The sequence below is a fragment of the Rhinocladiella mackenziei genome (assembly GCF_000835555.1).
Source record: "Rhinocladiella mackenziei CBS 650.93 unplaced genomic scaffold supercont1.1, whole genome shotgun sequence".
NCBI lineage: Eukaryota > Fungi > Ascomycota > Eurotiomycetes > Chaetothyriales > Herpotrichiellaceae > Rhinocladiella > Rhinocladiella mackenziei.
In genome coordinates this window covers 67,055-81,985 of record NW_013550604.1, presented here as the reverse complement: position 1 = coordinate 81,985, position 14,931 = coordinate 67,055, and the positions used below count along the sequence as shown (strand labels likewise).

At 50.5% G+C, this 14,931-nt stretch overlaps 2 protein-coding genes across 2 annotated transcripts; one reads left to right on the top strand and one right to left on the bottom strand.

The window, feature by feature from the left end:
- Positions 1 to 254: 254 nt before the first annotated feature.
- Positions 255 to 2,477, top strand: Z518_00027 (uncharacterized protein; the record flags this gene model as incomplete). Its single annotated transcript, XM_013420631.1, has 2 exons — positions 255 to 351; positions 406 to 2,477. 2 exons carry the CDS (start codon positions 255 to 257, stop codon positions 2,475 to 2,477), a joined length of 2,169 nt encoding a protein of 722 aa, XP_013276085.1.
- Positions 2,478 to 3,309: 832 nt separating this feature from the next.
- On the bottom strand, positions 3,310 to 14,658 carry Z518_00026 (uncharacterized protein; the record flags this gene model as incomplete). Its single annotated transcript, XM_013420630.1, has 1 exon — positions 3,310 to 14,658. One exon carries the CDS (start codon positions 14,656 to 14,658, stop codon positions 3,310 to 3,312), a length of 11,349 nt encoding a protein of 3,782 aa, XP_013276084.1.
- Positions 14,659 to 14,931: the final 273 nt, after the last annotated feature.

Below are 14,931 nucleotides of genomic sequence, written 5' to 3'. Positions count from 1 at the left end.
GAAAAGATGGGAAACGCAGCCCGGCTGTGGGAGAAGAAACTTCACGTTTTGCACTCCCAAACATTCGCCACAAAGTCGCGCCTCCATTCCAGGATACTGCCAAACAATACAATGCCGTTCAGGCATTACTTTCTTTTACTTAGAACAACCTCCTCTCCATTGTTTCGTCCAGCTAATATCGTCAAACACGTCTTCGGAGTGATTGGTGGCCTTCCGCCATTCCATGGGCCCAAATTCTCTACGCGGCCCTCAACATGGACAAGTATCTGCGGGCATGGAGACAAGATGCCCTGAACAAGGGCCAGCATGACGCTGCGATATACATCGGAGACAAGGTCCTGGCTTTGACGAGTATGTGAGTAGGCGACTGTGGTCCGGGAACATCGTTGACCGTTCTGTTGCAAGATAATGATGCAGACGCATTCTGGCTGGCCCAAGTGCATTTTGGAAACAACAATTTTACGCGGGCCCTCGCCCTTCTTTCACGAAAAGACCTGATCCATCGAAGCCTCTCGTGTCGATATCTGGCTGCTCACTGCTACATAAAACAAGGCAGATACGACCAGGCCCTTGTCATCCTCGGGGAAGATAATCCTACGCATCTCATCACCACGTCGCACAATGCTCGCAGGAAGCTGGCCCATATCAATGGCCACTCTCAAAGAAATGCCACACAGAGAAGCGGCAGACCTCAAAGAGACAGGATAGAACTCAGCGAAGAACGAGAACGAGACAGAGAGTCGGAGAAGGAGCTGAAATTTCAGGCTGGCATGTGCTATCTGCGAGGCCTGTGTTTTGCCAAACGCAATGCTTTTGATCGAGCGAGGGATTGCTACAAAGACGCAGTCCGAATAGACGTCCAATGCTTCGAGGCCTTCGACCAACTTATGAAGAATTCCTTAATGTCCCCGGCGGAGGAGTTGGCGTTTTTGGACGAATTGGATTTTGACTCCATCCGAATCGAGGATCAATCTCTGGCCCAGGAGGCGGCCCATTTCACCAAGCTGTTGTACACCACCCGTTTATCCAAATATTCCTCCCCAGGGACCCTCGCCCACGCCACAGAGACACTGTCCACCCATTACAATCTCGCATCAAATCCAGACTTGCTTCTCACCCGGGCCGAAACTCTGTATACGCAATGTCGATTTCATGAAGCCCTGGCCATCACCACAAGTATTTTGAATTCGCAGGATCATTCTCACACCGCGATAGATGCCTCATCAAGCAACACCAACGCCTCACTTGGTCACAGCCCCCGCTTGTACCCGCTACATCTCGCCGTTCTCTACGAGACGGGATCGTATACGACTCTCTTCCACCTCTCACATACCTTATCGACTCATGCTCCTCATGAATCTTACACCTACCTGGCGATAGGAACTTACTATCTGTCCACATTTCGAATAGCAGAAGCTCGGCGCTTCTTCTCCAAGGCCTCTTTGATGGATCCACATTCAGCGGCAGCATGGATCGGGTTTGCCCACACCTTTGCTGCTGAAGGCGAGCACGATCAGGCAATAGCGGCCTACTCTACCGCTGCAAGGCTGTTCCAAGGGAGTCACTTACCCCAACTCTTCCTCGGCATGCAGCACCTCGCTCTGAACAATATGCAGCTTGCCTGGGAATACTGTTTAGCGGCGTTTGAGATGAGCAGTGGAGCAATCACGGATGGAACAGATGACGATCTCGGAAACAAGATACTCAAAAATAGCAGCCATCTTGGTGGTGATCCACTGGTTCTCAATGAAATCGGTGTAATATTATACCATCAGTCGCACCTGCCAGCTGCGGCCAAACTGTTCCACAAATCACTCGAGTTGGCTGCAGAATTGGGATGCAATATGACTGCTTGGGTCGCGACGAGAGCAAATTTAGCCCATGCACTAAGACGGCTGGGAAGATTCGAAGAATCCCTGGCCGAATTTGACGAATGTTTAAGGACGGCCACCGGAGGAGCCGCACCTGCGTCCGCGTCCGCGTTTGAACCAGGACGTGGCATGTCCGCGTTGGCAAATCTCAGTCTCACCGGCACCAGCACGGGCCTCGGACCCAGCGGTGCAGCGAGTGGTTATGACGAGCGAAATCTGATCGGTAGTATCCACACCAGTCGCGGATTGGTCTTACTCAGTATGGTAGGCCGGACCAAGGACGCTGTTATGGCTCTTCACGAGGCTGTCAGGGTTCTTGGCGGTGATGCCGGTGGAGGCGGTGTTGCTGGTACACTTCTCAGTCGAGCAATGGAGTTTTGGGCACTTGAAGAAGACCACGATCTTGATGATGTCGATATGACAACGCAGCAGGATTCGACCGCCGTGATCGGCGGCACCCGATCCAAACGAAGAGAGAAGGAAGCTATGTCTGGTGGAGTACCTAGGGCTGGGAGGCAAATGAGCAACGAACAAAAGCTCGAGCAACGAATGGATGACGATGCAGATGAGGTTCTGGATACAGCTTTGCAAGCTATCGGGTCATGATGGTCATAAGAGTCTCAATAGCCCTTTGGAAAATCTGACGAGTGATGGTCATGGATGCTCCGACTTCTACCTTGCATTCAATTTTGGCCATTGACTGTATGACCTTTGTGTCGACCTTTTTAAGGAGATCCCCCACCATCATCATCATCCTCCTCCTCGGAAATGCGCAATGAGCAAGAGGTTTTTGGACTTGGGTGGTCCTCTCCTTATGAACCCTGGGCACATGATATTATTCAATGTTTTAGCAAATCTTGGGCCAATGGAACGCACTGTGGCGATAATGACATTTTGTGATGATCATAATAGAGTGAAGCTCCCAACAACGGGGAAAGGAAAAGATTGAAATAAATTGATCAGCCAATCAAGTGGTGGGATGCTTTTAAAGCGGTAGAAACTTTCGCAATTCAAGCATTCAAAGCAGCCCCAGAAATACAAAAAGACTAAAGAGGCTCAAAGCTCCACGCATCCGTGCTGAAGGCCTCACCAAACGTCGACCGCTAGGGTTGATCACATTGAAAATCCAGAAGACTCCCGTACAAATGAATAACCCCCGAAATAAACCACGCTTGGTTGTTCCCATATCAAAGTGGCAAGTAGAGAAACTCCGTAGCAAATGACCACCGTCAGAAACATTGTCGATTGTCGTCGTAAGATAAGACTCCGGAACCTCACGTCACTCGAGGTTGTTTCTCAACCTCATGTTCCCCTTCTGCTTCCTGGTCCGGTTCCCTTTTTTGGTTCATTTTTCATTCGTCCCATCCCGCATAAGTTGAACCTTGCCAGCAACGCCGTCAAATCAATCTTGTATTCCTCTTTCCCTTTCCTGGCACACCTAGAGCCAAGGCATCCACAGCCCATCCATCGCACTTAGTTTCATCGGATCAGTCGCTCGACTGACGAGATCGACGACATTCTGACAAGCGGGTAACACTCCAGTCGCATTGCTTCCTTCAGCAGCATTGCCTACGGTACCTTGTGTCTTCGCAAGCGTCAAGGCTCGGCGGACAATGAAATCCGTATTCTGCGACACCAGCTCACGGAGATGCTGACCCTCCATTTTCGCTTCGTTCGAACTGGAAGATTGAGAACGGCCTGCCGCCCAATTGTACATCTCGTCTCTAACGAAGATGCTGAGTTGTTGCTCCATTTCGTATCCCTGGTCTTGCTCCGCGAGACATCTTGCGATAGCCATGAGAGACGCGGTGAAGATACCCTCGACGGCCAGCGGGCCCATCAGGGTTTGAATGTTGGGGCTGAGACGGAACGGTACAGCCTCAGGATTGAAGAAATACGCACGCGTCGAGTTCAAATTGGGGAGCAAGTCACTTGCCCAGATATCGCCTGTCGACCGAGAAATGGAGAATTTCATTGGGTATCGGGACGACATGTGCATGATATAAGTCATGAACGTTGTTGCGGCGAATTGGTACGAAAATTGTCGTCGGAAGAGCCAGAAATCTGCATAGGTAGGGTAGATGGCTTGGAAGTAACGTCGGGCAACGTTGTTCGGCACCCAGCGTTCCTGAATGGTGTTGAAAATCTCCGTCTTCATGACCGCCAACTGATCAGGAGTACGAGGCGAGGCCTTTTGTTGCTCCGCAATTGTCCGCGACTTTTCCAGAACGAACAGCATTGGATCGTCGCGTGACATTCCTGGTGTGTTGCGAACGTAGTCTTCGTAGACCGTCTGCAACGTGACGTAAGAAGCGTCGTCCTGCACGAGACGGATGTATGGAGCGATTGGCACGAATATGGGAAGATGGAAGTACAAATTGCGGCGTCGAGACTCTTTGCGTTTGGCCAAAGTCTGGTTGAAGATACGGAAGAGTTGTACAATGCGCTCTTCTCTCCTGACCTTGCCGCCCGTTGGATGCTGGACTGCGAAGGTATGCAAGGATCCATCGTGGCCGCGAATTGTGAGTCGGCGATGGCAGATGTTATTTCCTCGCACCAGTTCGACTGCAGGCATAAAGCGCTCGATACGAACGAAATCAGTGTTCTTGTCTTTGTGTTGTTGATATTGGCCAGGAACCTCGACGGAATCATCGAATTTGAGAAATTTGAATTCGCTCAGATGATGGCTGTAGGACTCGAGTGGAGCCCATTGTTGTCGGTGGTCAAGCTTCTGTTCAAATTTGTCTCTCCACCGTCTTAACTTGTGGATGTATTCGTACATCGTGGGCTTGGTATGAACAAAGTCGGCTTCGAATGACTTGCGAATGTGAGCCGGAAGAACGGAAGTCACAAAACGAGCAATGTTCGTTTCAGTGGAGGGCGGCAACTTCGCTCCCTCCGCATAAGTTATGGGAGCCCTGCTAATGTACGCGAGGCCATCGTTCAGCAAGGCCACGATGAGTCGGTGAGCATCTTCATCGGGGGGACATTTGAAGTGCTTGGAGAGTTGATCGGTCATGGTCTCCATCGACAGAGCAAGTAGTGGGAAGGCCGTCTTCAATCCAGCCATGATCTCATCGGTATGGTCCCACGGCTTCTTGGGCTCTTCCTTTTTCTCCACTTCGGTTCCGTTCGGTTGACCGTCTCCATGAGGTTCTTGCTTCGGTTTCGGTGACGATGAACCATTCACTGGCGTGTCGCCATTTGCCGTGCCCGGTCGTGATCCACCTTCGGTCTTTTCCGGTTGAGGCTTCTGCTGGCGTTTCTGGGCCTCCAATTGCTTCTTCTTGGTCAAGAACTCCTCTCGTGTCGCCCTCAAATGATAGAAGAGTGCCTGCGGAAAGGCCTTCGCGATCTTGACCAGAACGGCCTTGGCCAGGCGTGCTTCCTTGTGCTCGAGACAGCCGAGAAGCTGTGGTACAAATGTAGTCCAATACCAGACTGGTGTCTCACCCTTGAAATCTTCAAATGCCTTGGCAATACGGCCTTCTTCATCATCGAGACTGAGCAACCATAGGACTCGACTGAGCATCTTTCTTGATTTGGCGCTCTTGTACAACCCTGCCGCTTCAAGGTAGCAGCTCACAGCATTGCTGGCAGCCTCGATGTTAACGGGGTTCTCCTTGAACTTGCGATCCGAATATTGGCCCCATTCGGCCCACGCCTTTGGCAATCGCAGGTCATAATACAACGCGACCCCAAATGCCTCGTTTGCTTCCTCGGCATGCTGTAACTTGGCCAAAAACATTCCTTTGAGTGTGTAGAATTCGGCTTTTTGCTGAGCACCGAAATAGTTCAGATTGGTGTTATTGATGACGTCTAAGCCGTTGTTCAACTCGGCCTTGTTCTGGTAGTGGCATTTTGCTTGCTCTCTCAATTTCAGAAAGGCTTCTTGGATCTCAATGTTGGGTAGGGTATAAATTTTGCCCAGCTGGGTGATACACACTTCCGGCATCTGGTGCTTGCGAGCGACATGGGCAAACTTGTTAATTATCCATGCGGTCTCGTGGTAGCCTCGGAAAGCGTAGGAGTTGTTGCCAACGTTATTGCCGCCTTGCGGGAGAAGTGGCAAATAGGTCGAGTTGACGAGTTGAAAGACATGCTGACGCCAGGTGACGAGGTCTTGCCATGCGTTGATATCATCCCAAATGTTTGGTAGGCGATCTCGCCAGGCCTGCAGCAACAGTTTGACTTCTTGCGATTTGTTGTCGAGGTTTCGCTCATTCGTTCCCATCAGACTGTCACAAATGACGCTGGCATCATGCAATTCAACCAGTTGTTGGAAGTTTTGCAGAATGGGAATATGAGCATTGGTGATTCGCTTAGGAAGCTGATGCCATTTACGGATGGACAGCTGGATAGCTTCATCGCAGACATGCTGGAACTCGGCACGAGACACTTGTTTCGAGTTGTATCGAAGGAGCGCCATGAACGCTTGGAAGAACGTTCGTCTGGGGGTGGGTGCATCAGAGACGGATTTGATCATTGAGTCCAGTTGGTTGCGGTTTTCGTCTCCGTTCCAAGCTTCATAGTTTCTCCAAGCCGATTCCAGGAGAAGGTCACTGAAATTTTCGTGCTTGGCGAATTCACCCAGAATGTCCCATTGCTGAAGCTTTTGTGCGCAAATAATCCAGTGGTCCTCCCAGAGATAATACTCTCCTTGCGAGAAAGGAACAACACCGGTTCTTGCTTTCACTTGCGCTGCTTCCCACAGTTGCTGTGCTTTATGCCAGATTCCATGCTGTTCATATGATAAAGCCGCATTCGTTTCCATGAACTTGCATCTTCTTCTCCAAGTTCCATAAAACAGGTCGTCTTCTTGAAGCCCCGCATACACTTCGACCAAAGCATCAAGGTTGCTCTCGCGAACTTGCGGGGTATCAATCAATGGATCGATGGTCGATTCCTCCAGCGAGATAAGTGCGGTGTACCACGCATCGTAAGTCCGACTCAGGAATTTCATGACATGTGGTGGCACCTTGAATCTCGGCTTTGCTCGGACAGCTCCTTCGAGTAATCCCTGCACCACGTTGGGGCGCAGATTCAGTTGTCTTTGGTGATATTCCCGAGTGAGAAGAGTGACCATGCCTTTCTCGAGATCAAGTCGTTCGTCTCTGCTTAAAGCGGACCAACAAAGAGGGAAAAGCTTGACCCATACATCGTAAGCAACGGTGTCGTCAATGTGCTGAAGCTGGGTGATGGGATCAAGAAGATCTCCCACTTTGACTTCGTGAATTTCTTGATTGAAGCGACGCTGCGCAGCAACAAGAGCTTCCAGACTATCTTCGATCATCAAATCGTCCTTTGGTTGCTCTGGACTCACCAGATTGGGATCGAACAATTGAGACACGGGACAGACACGAACATCCTCAGGATGCAGACGAGCGGGCATGGACATTTCCACCGAACCCATAATGAGGTGCGATGCTTGTTTCAACCAGAAGGAGTCTGCCAAAGTGTCCCAGTTCTGGAGTGTTAACACATAATTCAACCGATAGCTGGCGGTCTTGGACAAGGCACGATTAAAGATACTCATGAAGCGATTCCGCATCTTCACATCTTTGGCGCGAGTTCCAATCAGGAAAGCATGTTCTAATCGGACGGTCAACTCGGTCCTCGTCACCGTAGGATCCTCGTAGATCTTGATCACAAGTTCAAGGAAGCGTTCGAGCAGCTTCTGCGTAGGCCATTTTTCGAAGATAAGCATCTTGTGGAGGACAGCGGTTTTCTCCTTGAGGGTTGGCCACGGTTCGGTAGAATTGAATACCCACTTTTCGACCATGTCCAGGACTTTGTTGCACATTTCATCGTTGAAAGACTTCTCAACGAGAGAGGCGAGGACACTCAAGAATGGGCGGCGCTGATCGTTAAGCTCCCCCATGCGCAGTGATAGAATGTCGATTGTTTTCTTGATCAGGTCGACTCCGAGGGCGAATTCGTAAGGATCCATCAACGGTTCACCGAGCCGCCACCCTTGCGGAGGCGGCCCGGGTGGTATCACATACGCGTTGATATGTTCCTTCGCCAGTTTTTGCTGCAAGGCTTTCATCGCCCCGTTGATATGGTCATCAACGTCGCTCGGTCGAACTAAAGACAATGTCCACAAATTATTGATCCCGGAAGTATAGTTGCCGGACGAAAGGGCTTCACCGACGAGAACTTTGGAAAACCGGGTGGGAAAGTCTGAAGGGGTGGTGTCCAATTCCATGGCATCTTCCTCGTCTGTCCGTTGCTTCGGAATGGCCTCGAGAATTTGGCGTACCAAGGGAATAGACTTGTTGTCGTCAGTGACCAAATGGAGACAGTCCTGAATTTCTGGTTCATCCATCTTCAAGGGCTTTTCCAGCAGCTTCTGGATTTTTTCCATGTGATCGATAATCCATTCGTTCGACTTCGTGCCCAGCAGAATGCGCATCACCTGCAAAGCGTTGATCATGCAAGTCAATTGCTTCTCCTCCATCTTATCTGCTTTGTCGCCACTCAAAATCGGCTCCAAAAGCTTTTCATAGAGACCGACGTCGACGTCCGACCACAAATTTGGAGCCAATAGATCCCGAAGCAGCTGCACACTTTTCTTGCACATGTCATTCGACAAAGCTGGCTGTTGGGCCTTCTGCATTGTCTTGGCCTTCAGCTCCGCCGCCGGCACTGGAAACCGCTCTGGCAAAGACGTGATGAATGTGATCATGTATTTGACGACGGCCTTGCGAAGCTCCAGCGGAATTAGATATTCGGCTTTCTCCTTGGTTGGCGGAGGCGCCAAGGATTGAGCTCCGGAAGAATCTCTCTTGCGTGAAGTCGAGAGCTCCGCTACTGACTGAGCCGGGGACACGGCAGAAACCCGGCGGCTCTCCCATTGTTGGATCAATGAAATCAAAGCAAGTGCGAGCTTCTTGTTTTCGTTTGAAGGGTTCGGTGGAGGAGCGATCTTGTGAAGCATCTGAACTATGGTTGGGACGAAGAACTCTCTTGAATCATAGAACAAGTCGGGCTGGCGCACAATGAAGTTGAAAATGCTCTGAACTTGCTGCAGGTTACCGGCCTCCTCGTTGAGGATCTTACGCGGCAGGCGAGCCCAGTGTGGAGATCGCTTATCGCCGGGAGTATTGGTGGCAGCACCCATCCTGGCCGGTAGAACAGGAGCCAGCACTTCCAGAGCTTGAGTGACCAAAGCCTTGCCCTCGTTTTGGTGCGCTTTCAGCAACTGATTATAGATTTGCACGGCGATTTTCGGTGGAGTGTCATAGGATCGAATAAAGTAGCAAATGAGAACATAGGCCGCGTATTTGTTAATAACATCTTCCAGCTTGATGTGTCCCCACGAGTACTTGATGATATCCTTTCGGTCCTCGGATACAGCGTCTTTGTGATATTTCAGGACCAAGGCTGACAGTTGCAGTGCCTCCATGCGCGAATGGTCAATTCCCGGCTGAGATGAGTCATCACTCGTCTCAGGGGCTGCGGGCTTCCACAGACGCTCTAGGAAGAGGTTGAACAGCTTGCTGTCCGCCAAAGTACCAGCCTTGTTATTCTTACGACGAGTATTTTGAACATCCCTCGCCATAATCGGATTGACGACATTGTGTAATAGGAATGTCTTCACCTTCTGAGCCTCGGATTTCTGACAATAAATGTCGAGACATTTCTCAATGATGCTAAACCGGCGTGCGGTGGATTCGTCGGTGATGACAGAGTCGAAGAGGTATTTGGTCAATTTCAATGGGGATTTGATACTCCCTTGCGCGGAGGAGGAACAGACCTCGATCATAAAGTCAAGATCATCGGGCACCGACTCCAAATACTGCGTCAAAATGTCCATTAATTGGTCTCCAGTCTGTTCAGCCCGTAGTCGCTGTGGAGGTTGCAGAAGGTCTTTTCGCAATAGACCTTCTAGCTCTTGTCCGGCCGACAAAACCTTAAGTCGCAGCCGATCTTGTTCTCGTAGCCAATTCTTGGCTAAGTCGAACATGCAAATCGAATGCACGATGTAAATGCCACTAATCGCGGCGGTATTTTTTTCTTGATCCGCTTCGACCTCGAAGGCGGCCTTGATCAGCCCTTCAGTATCTTTCATCACGGTGTCACGTAAAGCGCGACTGGACTCAGAGGCCAGGATTTGCCCGAAAAATCGTCCGTACTTCTCTTCCTGCAGGCGTGACCGGAAGAACGACCATGTTTCTGCCGGATATTTGTCAAGATACAAGATCAGAGGTGGCCGAAATGGACTGGCCACCGTGCGGCGCAACTTTCCCTCCAAATCCAAGACGCTGTTCACCAGATCCGCCATGAAGCTCGCAGCTGCAGGAGGCAGGAGGTGGAAGATATTGAATATCGCCGTGACGATCTTCATCTGAGGGTTTTGCTCAACCAGACCAAACGAGACTTTCTGGAGGAGTTGGTCATCTGCGATTACTTTCATGTGTTCCAGGAGTCGTGCACCTATCTCCACCTTGAAATAATTGGTCAACAGGGTTAAGAGCCTCGCCAGTCCTTCCAGTCCAGCAACAGTGAGCCGCTTCGAGTCTTGCAGATTCATCAAGATAGGTCTTAGGCCATTTTGAAGAAGATCCTTGGGTAATTTTGCGGTTTGGACCAAAACTTCTTTCAGACCTGCATTGGCGGCCTCAATGATCTCTGGCGACCTTGAATAAAGCAATTTGAAAAACACCGTGATGATGCGTGCTCGGCTTGTGTTTTGAGGACCGGTCGCAAAGTCGGGCAAACTCATGGCAATGGACAAGAGCTTCAAACAAGACACACGGAGGTTGATAATCAGCTGAGAATTATTGAACTCATCGGGTTTCGGATGCAGGATCTCGGAGTCGGCATCTGCCAGGGCAAGGGACTCCATCATCAGACGATTCAGTTGGTCGTTCAAGGGAACAAAATCATGTCCCAGGCCCAAGCAATACGTTATTGCATCAATAAATCCAGTTTGCGAGAGGAACGGCAGAGCTCGGAGTGGTTTATTGAATATGGGTTGCAACAGTCTTTCCTTGACAGGGGCAATGAGCTCGTGGACTTCCACGCCTACCACCTCTGCCATGATCGCAAAAGCACGCTGTGCAGTCTCACGTGCATGTTTATTCATGTGAGAGAGCTCGACGCTGAATGTAAGGGAAAGCGCATGAATGGTGCTTTTCTCGTTCGTGATCATTTCTCGGGTCTGACCTGCGCAGCACTGCCGGAGAATGAATTCCAGTGTCTCTTGCGAGGTAATTCGTGTGCTGGCCGGGACTTCTTGAGGCGTGTCTTTGATGATGAACAACAGTGCCTTGATAATCTCGAGCTGTTTACTATTGAGGAAAGCATGGCCCAAGCCCAGCTTGGTCACCAGAATTTGGATTCCCAAGGTCGCACCAGCTTTGGTGAACCACTCGACTTCTCGGCATCCGTGGCAGAATGTCTGAGTGAGATGGGAGAAGAAGGGAAGTCTGGCGGCCTTTTCCTCACTGCCGAAGATAATGCGAGCTGTATCGACGACTGCTACCATCGATGCTTCGGCCGCTTCTCTGATGACAACATTATCTGAGGCCAGACAATCGCAAAGAACGTCAGCAAGTATTCTCGTACTGAGATGGACTGCCCCTTCGTTCATATGAACATCAAACTCTTTCGTCTTTCGGCCGGCATCATGCAGAGCCTGGCCAAGTTCGACCATGGTGAAATGACGAGATATGTTCAGAATAAAGGCGTCCGCTTGGGGTTTCAGATCTGGGATAGTCGTTGCAGTGAAGCATGTCTTGAGCAGTTTCCTTAGGTTTTCTTCCTGTTCACGGCGTTTCTGCACCGACTTCCCCCATTCGTTTTCGGCCAATGTATCGGCATATGTTGAAAAACGCCGTGCAAGGAGGTCGTTCGCTTGGAGTCGAAGAAGAGCTGCAAAATCGTCTGGAAGGTGATCATAGCCGATGAACAGCTTCACTTCGTTGCTGATCAACTTGAATGACTGTTGTTTGTAATACAGATCCAAAGGTTTCACGGCAGTCGTCTTCGCCGTCTCACTGAGCTTTCGAATTGCTAAATCGACCCCCGTATCGAGCGGGAAAGCGCGGTCGCGACTTGTTTCGATAAGTCTGATATCAAAACTAGGCGTATCGTCGGTGTATCGTCGGAACGCCAACTGATGTGGGTGGTTCAGGAACTTTCGATTTCGGCCTCCTAGCTTGCCTAGGATTCTCATCGTTGTGTGGGAGTGGAAATGCTGATAGGGCTGCGGTTTGAGATGTTCGAACAGAGCTGTCATCAAATCGTCCATGATTGGTGCCATGATGGGATCCAAGTAGTCAGCGGTAAGGTTGTCGACACATAATTCGAGGGTTCGAAGGCCCTGACCGACGAGGTCGGGCCCGGCCCGAAGGGCTACCACCAAAGGCCTCATCAAATGGTTCAGGTGCGGTAACAAGTGACTCAGTCTGGCAGGAACCGTCAATGTGAGTTCGACGTACAGGTCTCGGTCATGGGGATCTCGTGCGCCTTGAAGGAGGTGGTTGAACGTCTCCAACAGCATTTCAAGAAGAGGAAGGATCTCCTTATAGAGCAGTTCGAATCGTCCGCCACCAATACTCCTGAACAGGGAACGAAGAAGTATGAAGTAGTGTATCGGTTTTTCTGCTGTCACAGACAGCTGTACACATTGCGTAATTATCTTCGTGATGTGGGGGAGCAGAACCTGTTCGTTGTGCGAAGAGAACAGTGTGACCGCCATAAAGGACAATTTGAACATTCTCAACAAGATTGACGACTGGACAATGTGAGACGAGCCGACTTCTGGTAGCTTGTTCATCAGGTACTGAAGGACCATTCCTGCAAATGCCGGTGATGTCGCCTCACTGGCCAGGAAAAACTGAGGAAGATGGAGTAACGCTGTATGTTCAAACATCAATACGTGCAAATACGGTATCTCGGCTTGAAAGACTTCGTGAAACGTGGCCGGGTCGATGCAGTGGAAAACTGTGCCGAAGCTCTCCAGCAGTTCTTTTTCCTCCCGGGTCATCTGTGACATTGAGTGGCTTGCCATAAAGTCCACGGGAGACGAATACTGAAGGTCAGGTGGAGGAGTTTCAGCACTGTAGTAACGAAAGACGCGGGCACCTTCATGGAAAAGCTTCGTGACCACACGGGTCTCTTCAGCATTGTAGCCGAAGGAGACTTCAGCCCAGTTCAAAGGTGCGCTTGCCTGGTCCACATTGAGTCCAGGAGGATTGCAGGTTTTGAGTTGATAGAACATATTCTTGAGGCCGTTGACGAGATTTTTGAACAAGAACTTGTTGTCGTTAACTGGGTCGGCGCCTCGCTCCCGTGGGTTCGATGTTTTGATGGGAGTGGCGTTGAAGATGTCCACCTCGTCCCAGTCCGGAATCTGATCTTTGTCGTCCATATAAGTTTCCGGTTGGTTCTCCGTGGACTTGTCCCCGTATTGTTTGCTCAATTTGACAGCATTGTCGTACTGATAGTTCATCGCAGCGAACTTGTCTCCAATAGCATCCAGGATCATGATCAAGAAATATCTTGCATCTTCCTTGTTCTCCAACTTGGTGATGCTTTCAGCCATGTTCAGAAGCAGTTTGGCGCTCATTGTCTGAAAACTCGTCCCTGGAAAGTTGTCGTGGAGATTCTTCGTGTAGACTTCGATCGTTCGTCGAATCTGGTTCCGATCGAGAGAATCTCGAACATGGTGGATCAGATCGGCCAGCATGCTGTACGCCAGGGGGCGCATCGTTTCGTACACGGTGAGGCCATCGCCAATGAGAATTCGCTCGTCCAGCAACTCGTCGATCTTGTTCAAGAAGATCTTGCGATAATTGAAGTTGATAATGTGACGAATAGCTACCAGCAGCTCCTTCCGAGCTCCCGACTTCTCTCGTGGGCAGTCCTTGAGTAAACGGACGACCACGCCGGGCAGAGCCGGCAAAAAATCCGTCAGCTGATTCGCATATACTCTCAGAAGGTACGCAAGAAAACTCATGGTCTTGACCTGTGCGGTAATGAAATCACCGAAGGCGGCGCGATTCCTGATATCCTTGCTCACTCCGGTGAAGATGGTCTTGTGGGCCGCTGCTTCTGCATGTGCTTTTTCTTGTGCCTTCGCCTGCAACAGCAGGATCCCCTTGATCGACGGCACGAATTTCTTAACATTGGCTGCCACAGAGCTACGATGCGCTTGGAAGATGGAAACGACGATGATGGGGCACTCCGACAAAACCTTGAAGGACTGCATGCCTGTGGCGAGTGGTGTGTGTTCTTTCTTCTCATTTCCGGGATCCGACACCGTCGTTGCTGGCGAACCAGGTCGAGGCGACTGGAAGGTTTGCCCGGGGGGGTTGGGTGTGGTCGACGGTGCCTGATGATGAGCCGCAGGAGAGTCAAAGGTATCGCGTACGACCTGCTCCATCATTTCGAACATCTCCTGGATAAGATCCAGGAAGGGTTGGACTTTTGATGCGGTTGCAACCGGCTGATGCCGCTCGATGTCCATGATGGTCTTCAAGCAGAGAACCGCATTGTCCTCATTCTCAACCCGCACCAACTCCATCAAAGTCTCGACAATCTCCAAGGCATACGGTTCCACTTCGGGCGACGCATGTTGTAATCTGTGTAGAATCTCCAGTATCTGGTTTCTGAGGATATGCTCGAAGGAGGTAGGCGTAAAATCAGGCTTGCCCTCCAGTATCTTTTTGAACACAGGCCAAAGTTTGGAGAGGAACTTTGTGTATGTGGCAGCCGGTGTACAAAGATTTTCGATAGAGTCGCGAAGTTCCGTGGCAACATTCGACTTCGTTCTCATATCTGTTAAAGGAGGGGGGGGGAAAGAATCAGTGGGTGAGTACCAAAGGCTACCGATCGCGGACATTACTGACCAATTTTGGGATCAGTGAGCCTTGCGGCGTAGAGATCGATTTTCTGCGAGGCATCCATATTGGAAGACATTCTCAAGATATCCCCAGACTACGCCAGGTAGCCGAGAGACCGGTACCGCGAGTGAGCAAATCGTGCGCCGAAAGGCGTGGGCGACTTCATAGGTGCTCAACGACGGAATGGCCCATTTACAGTTGCGCGG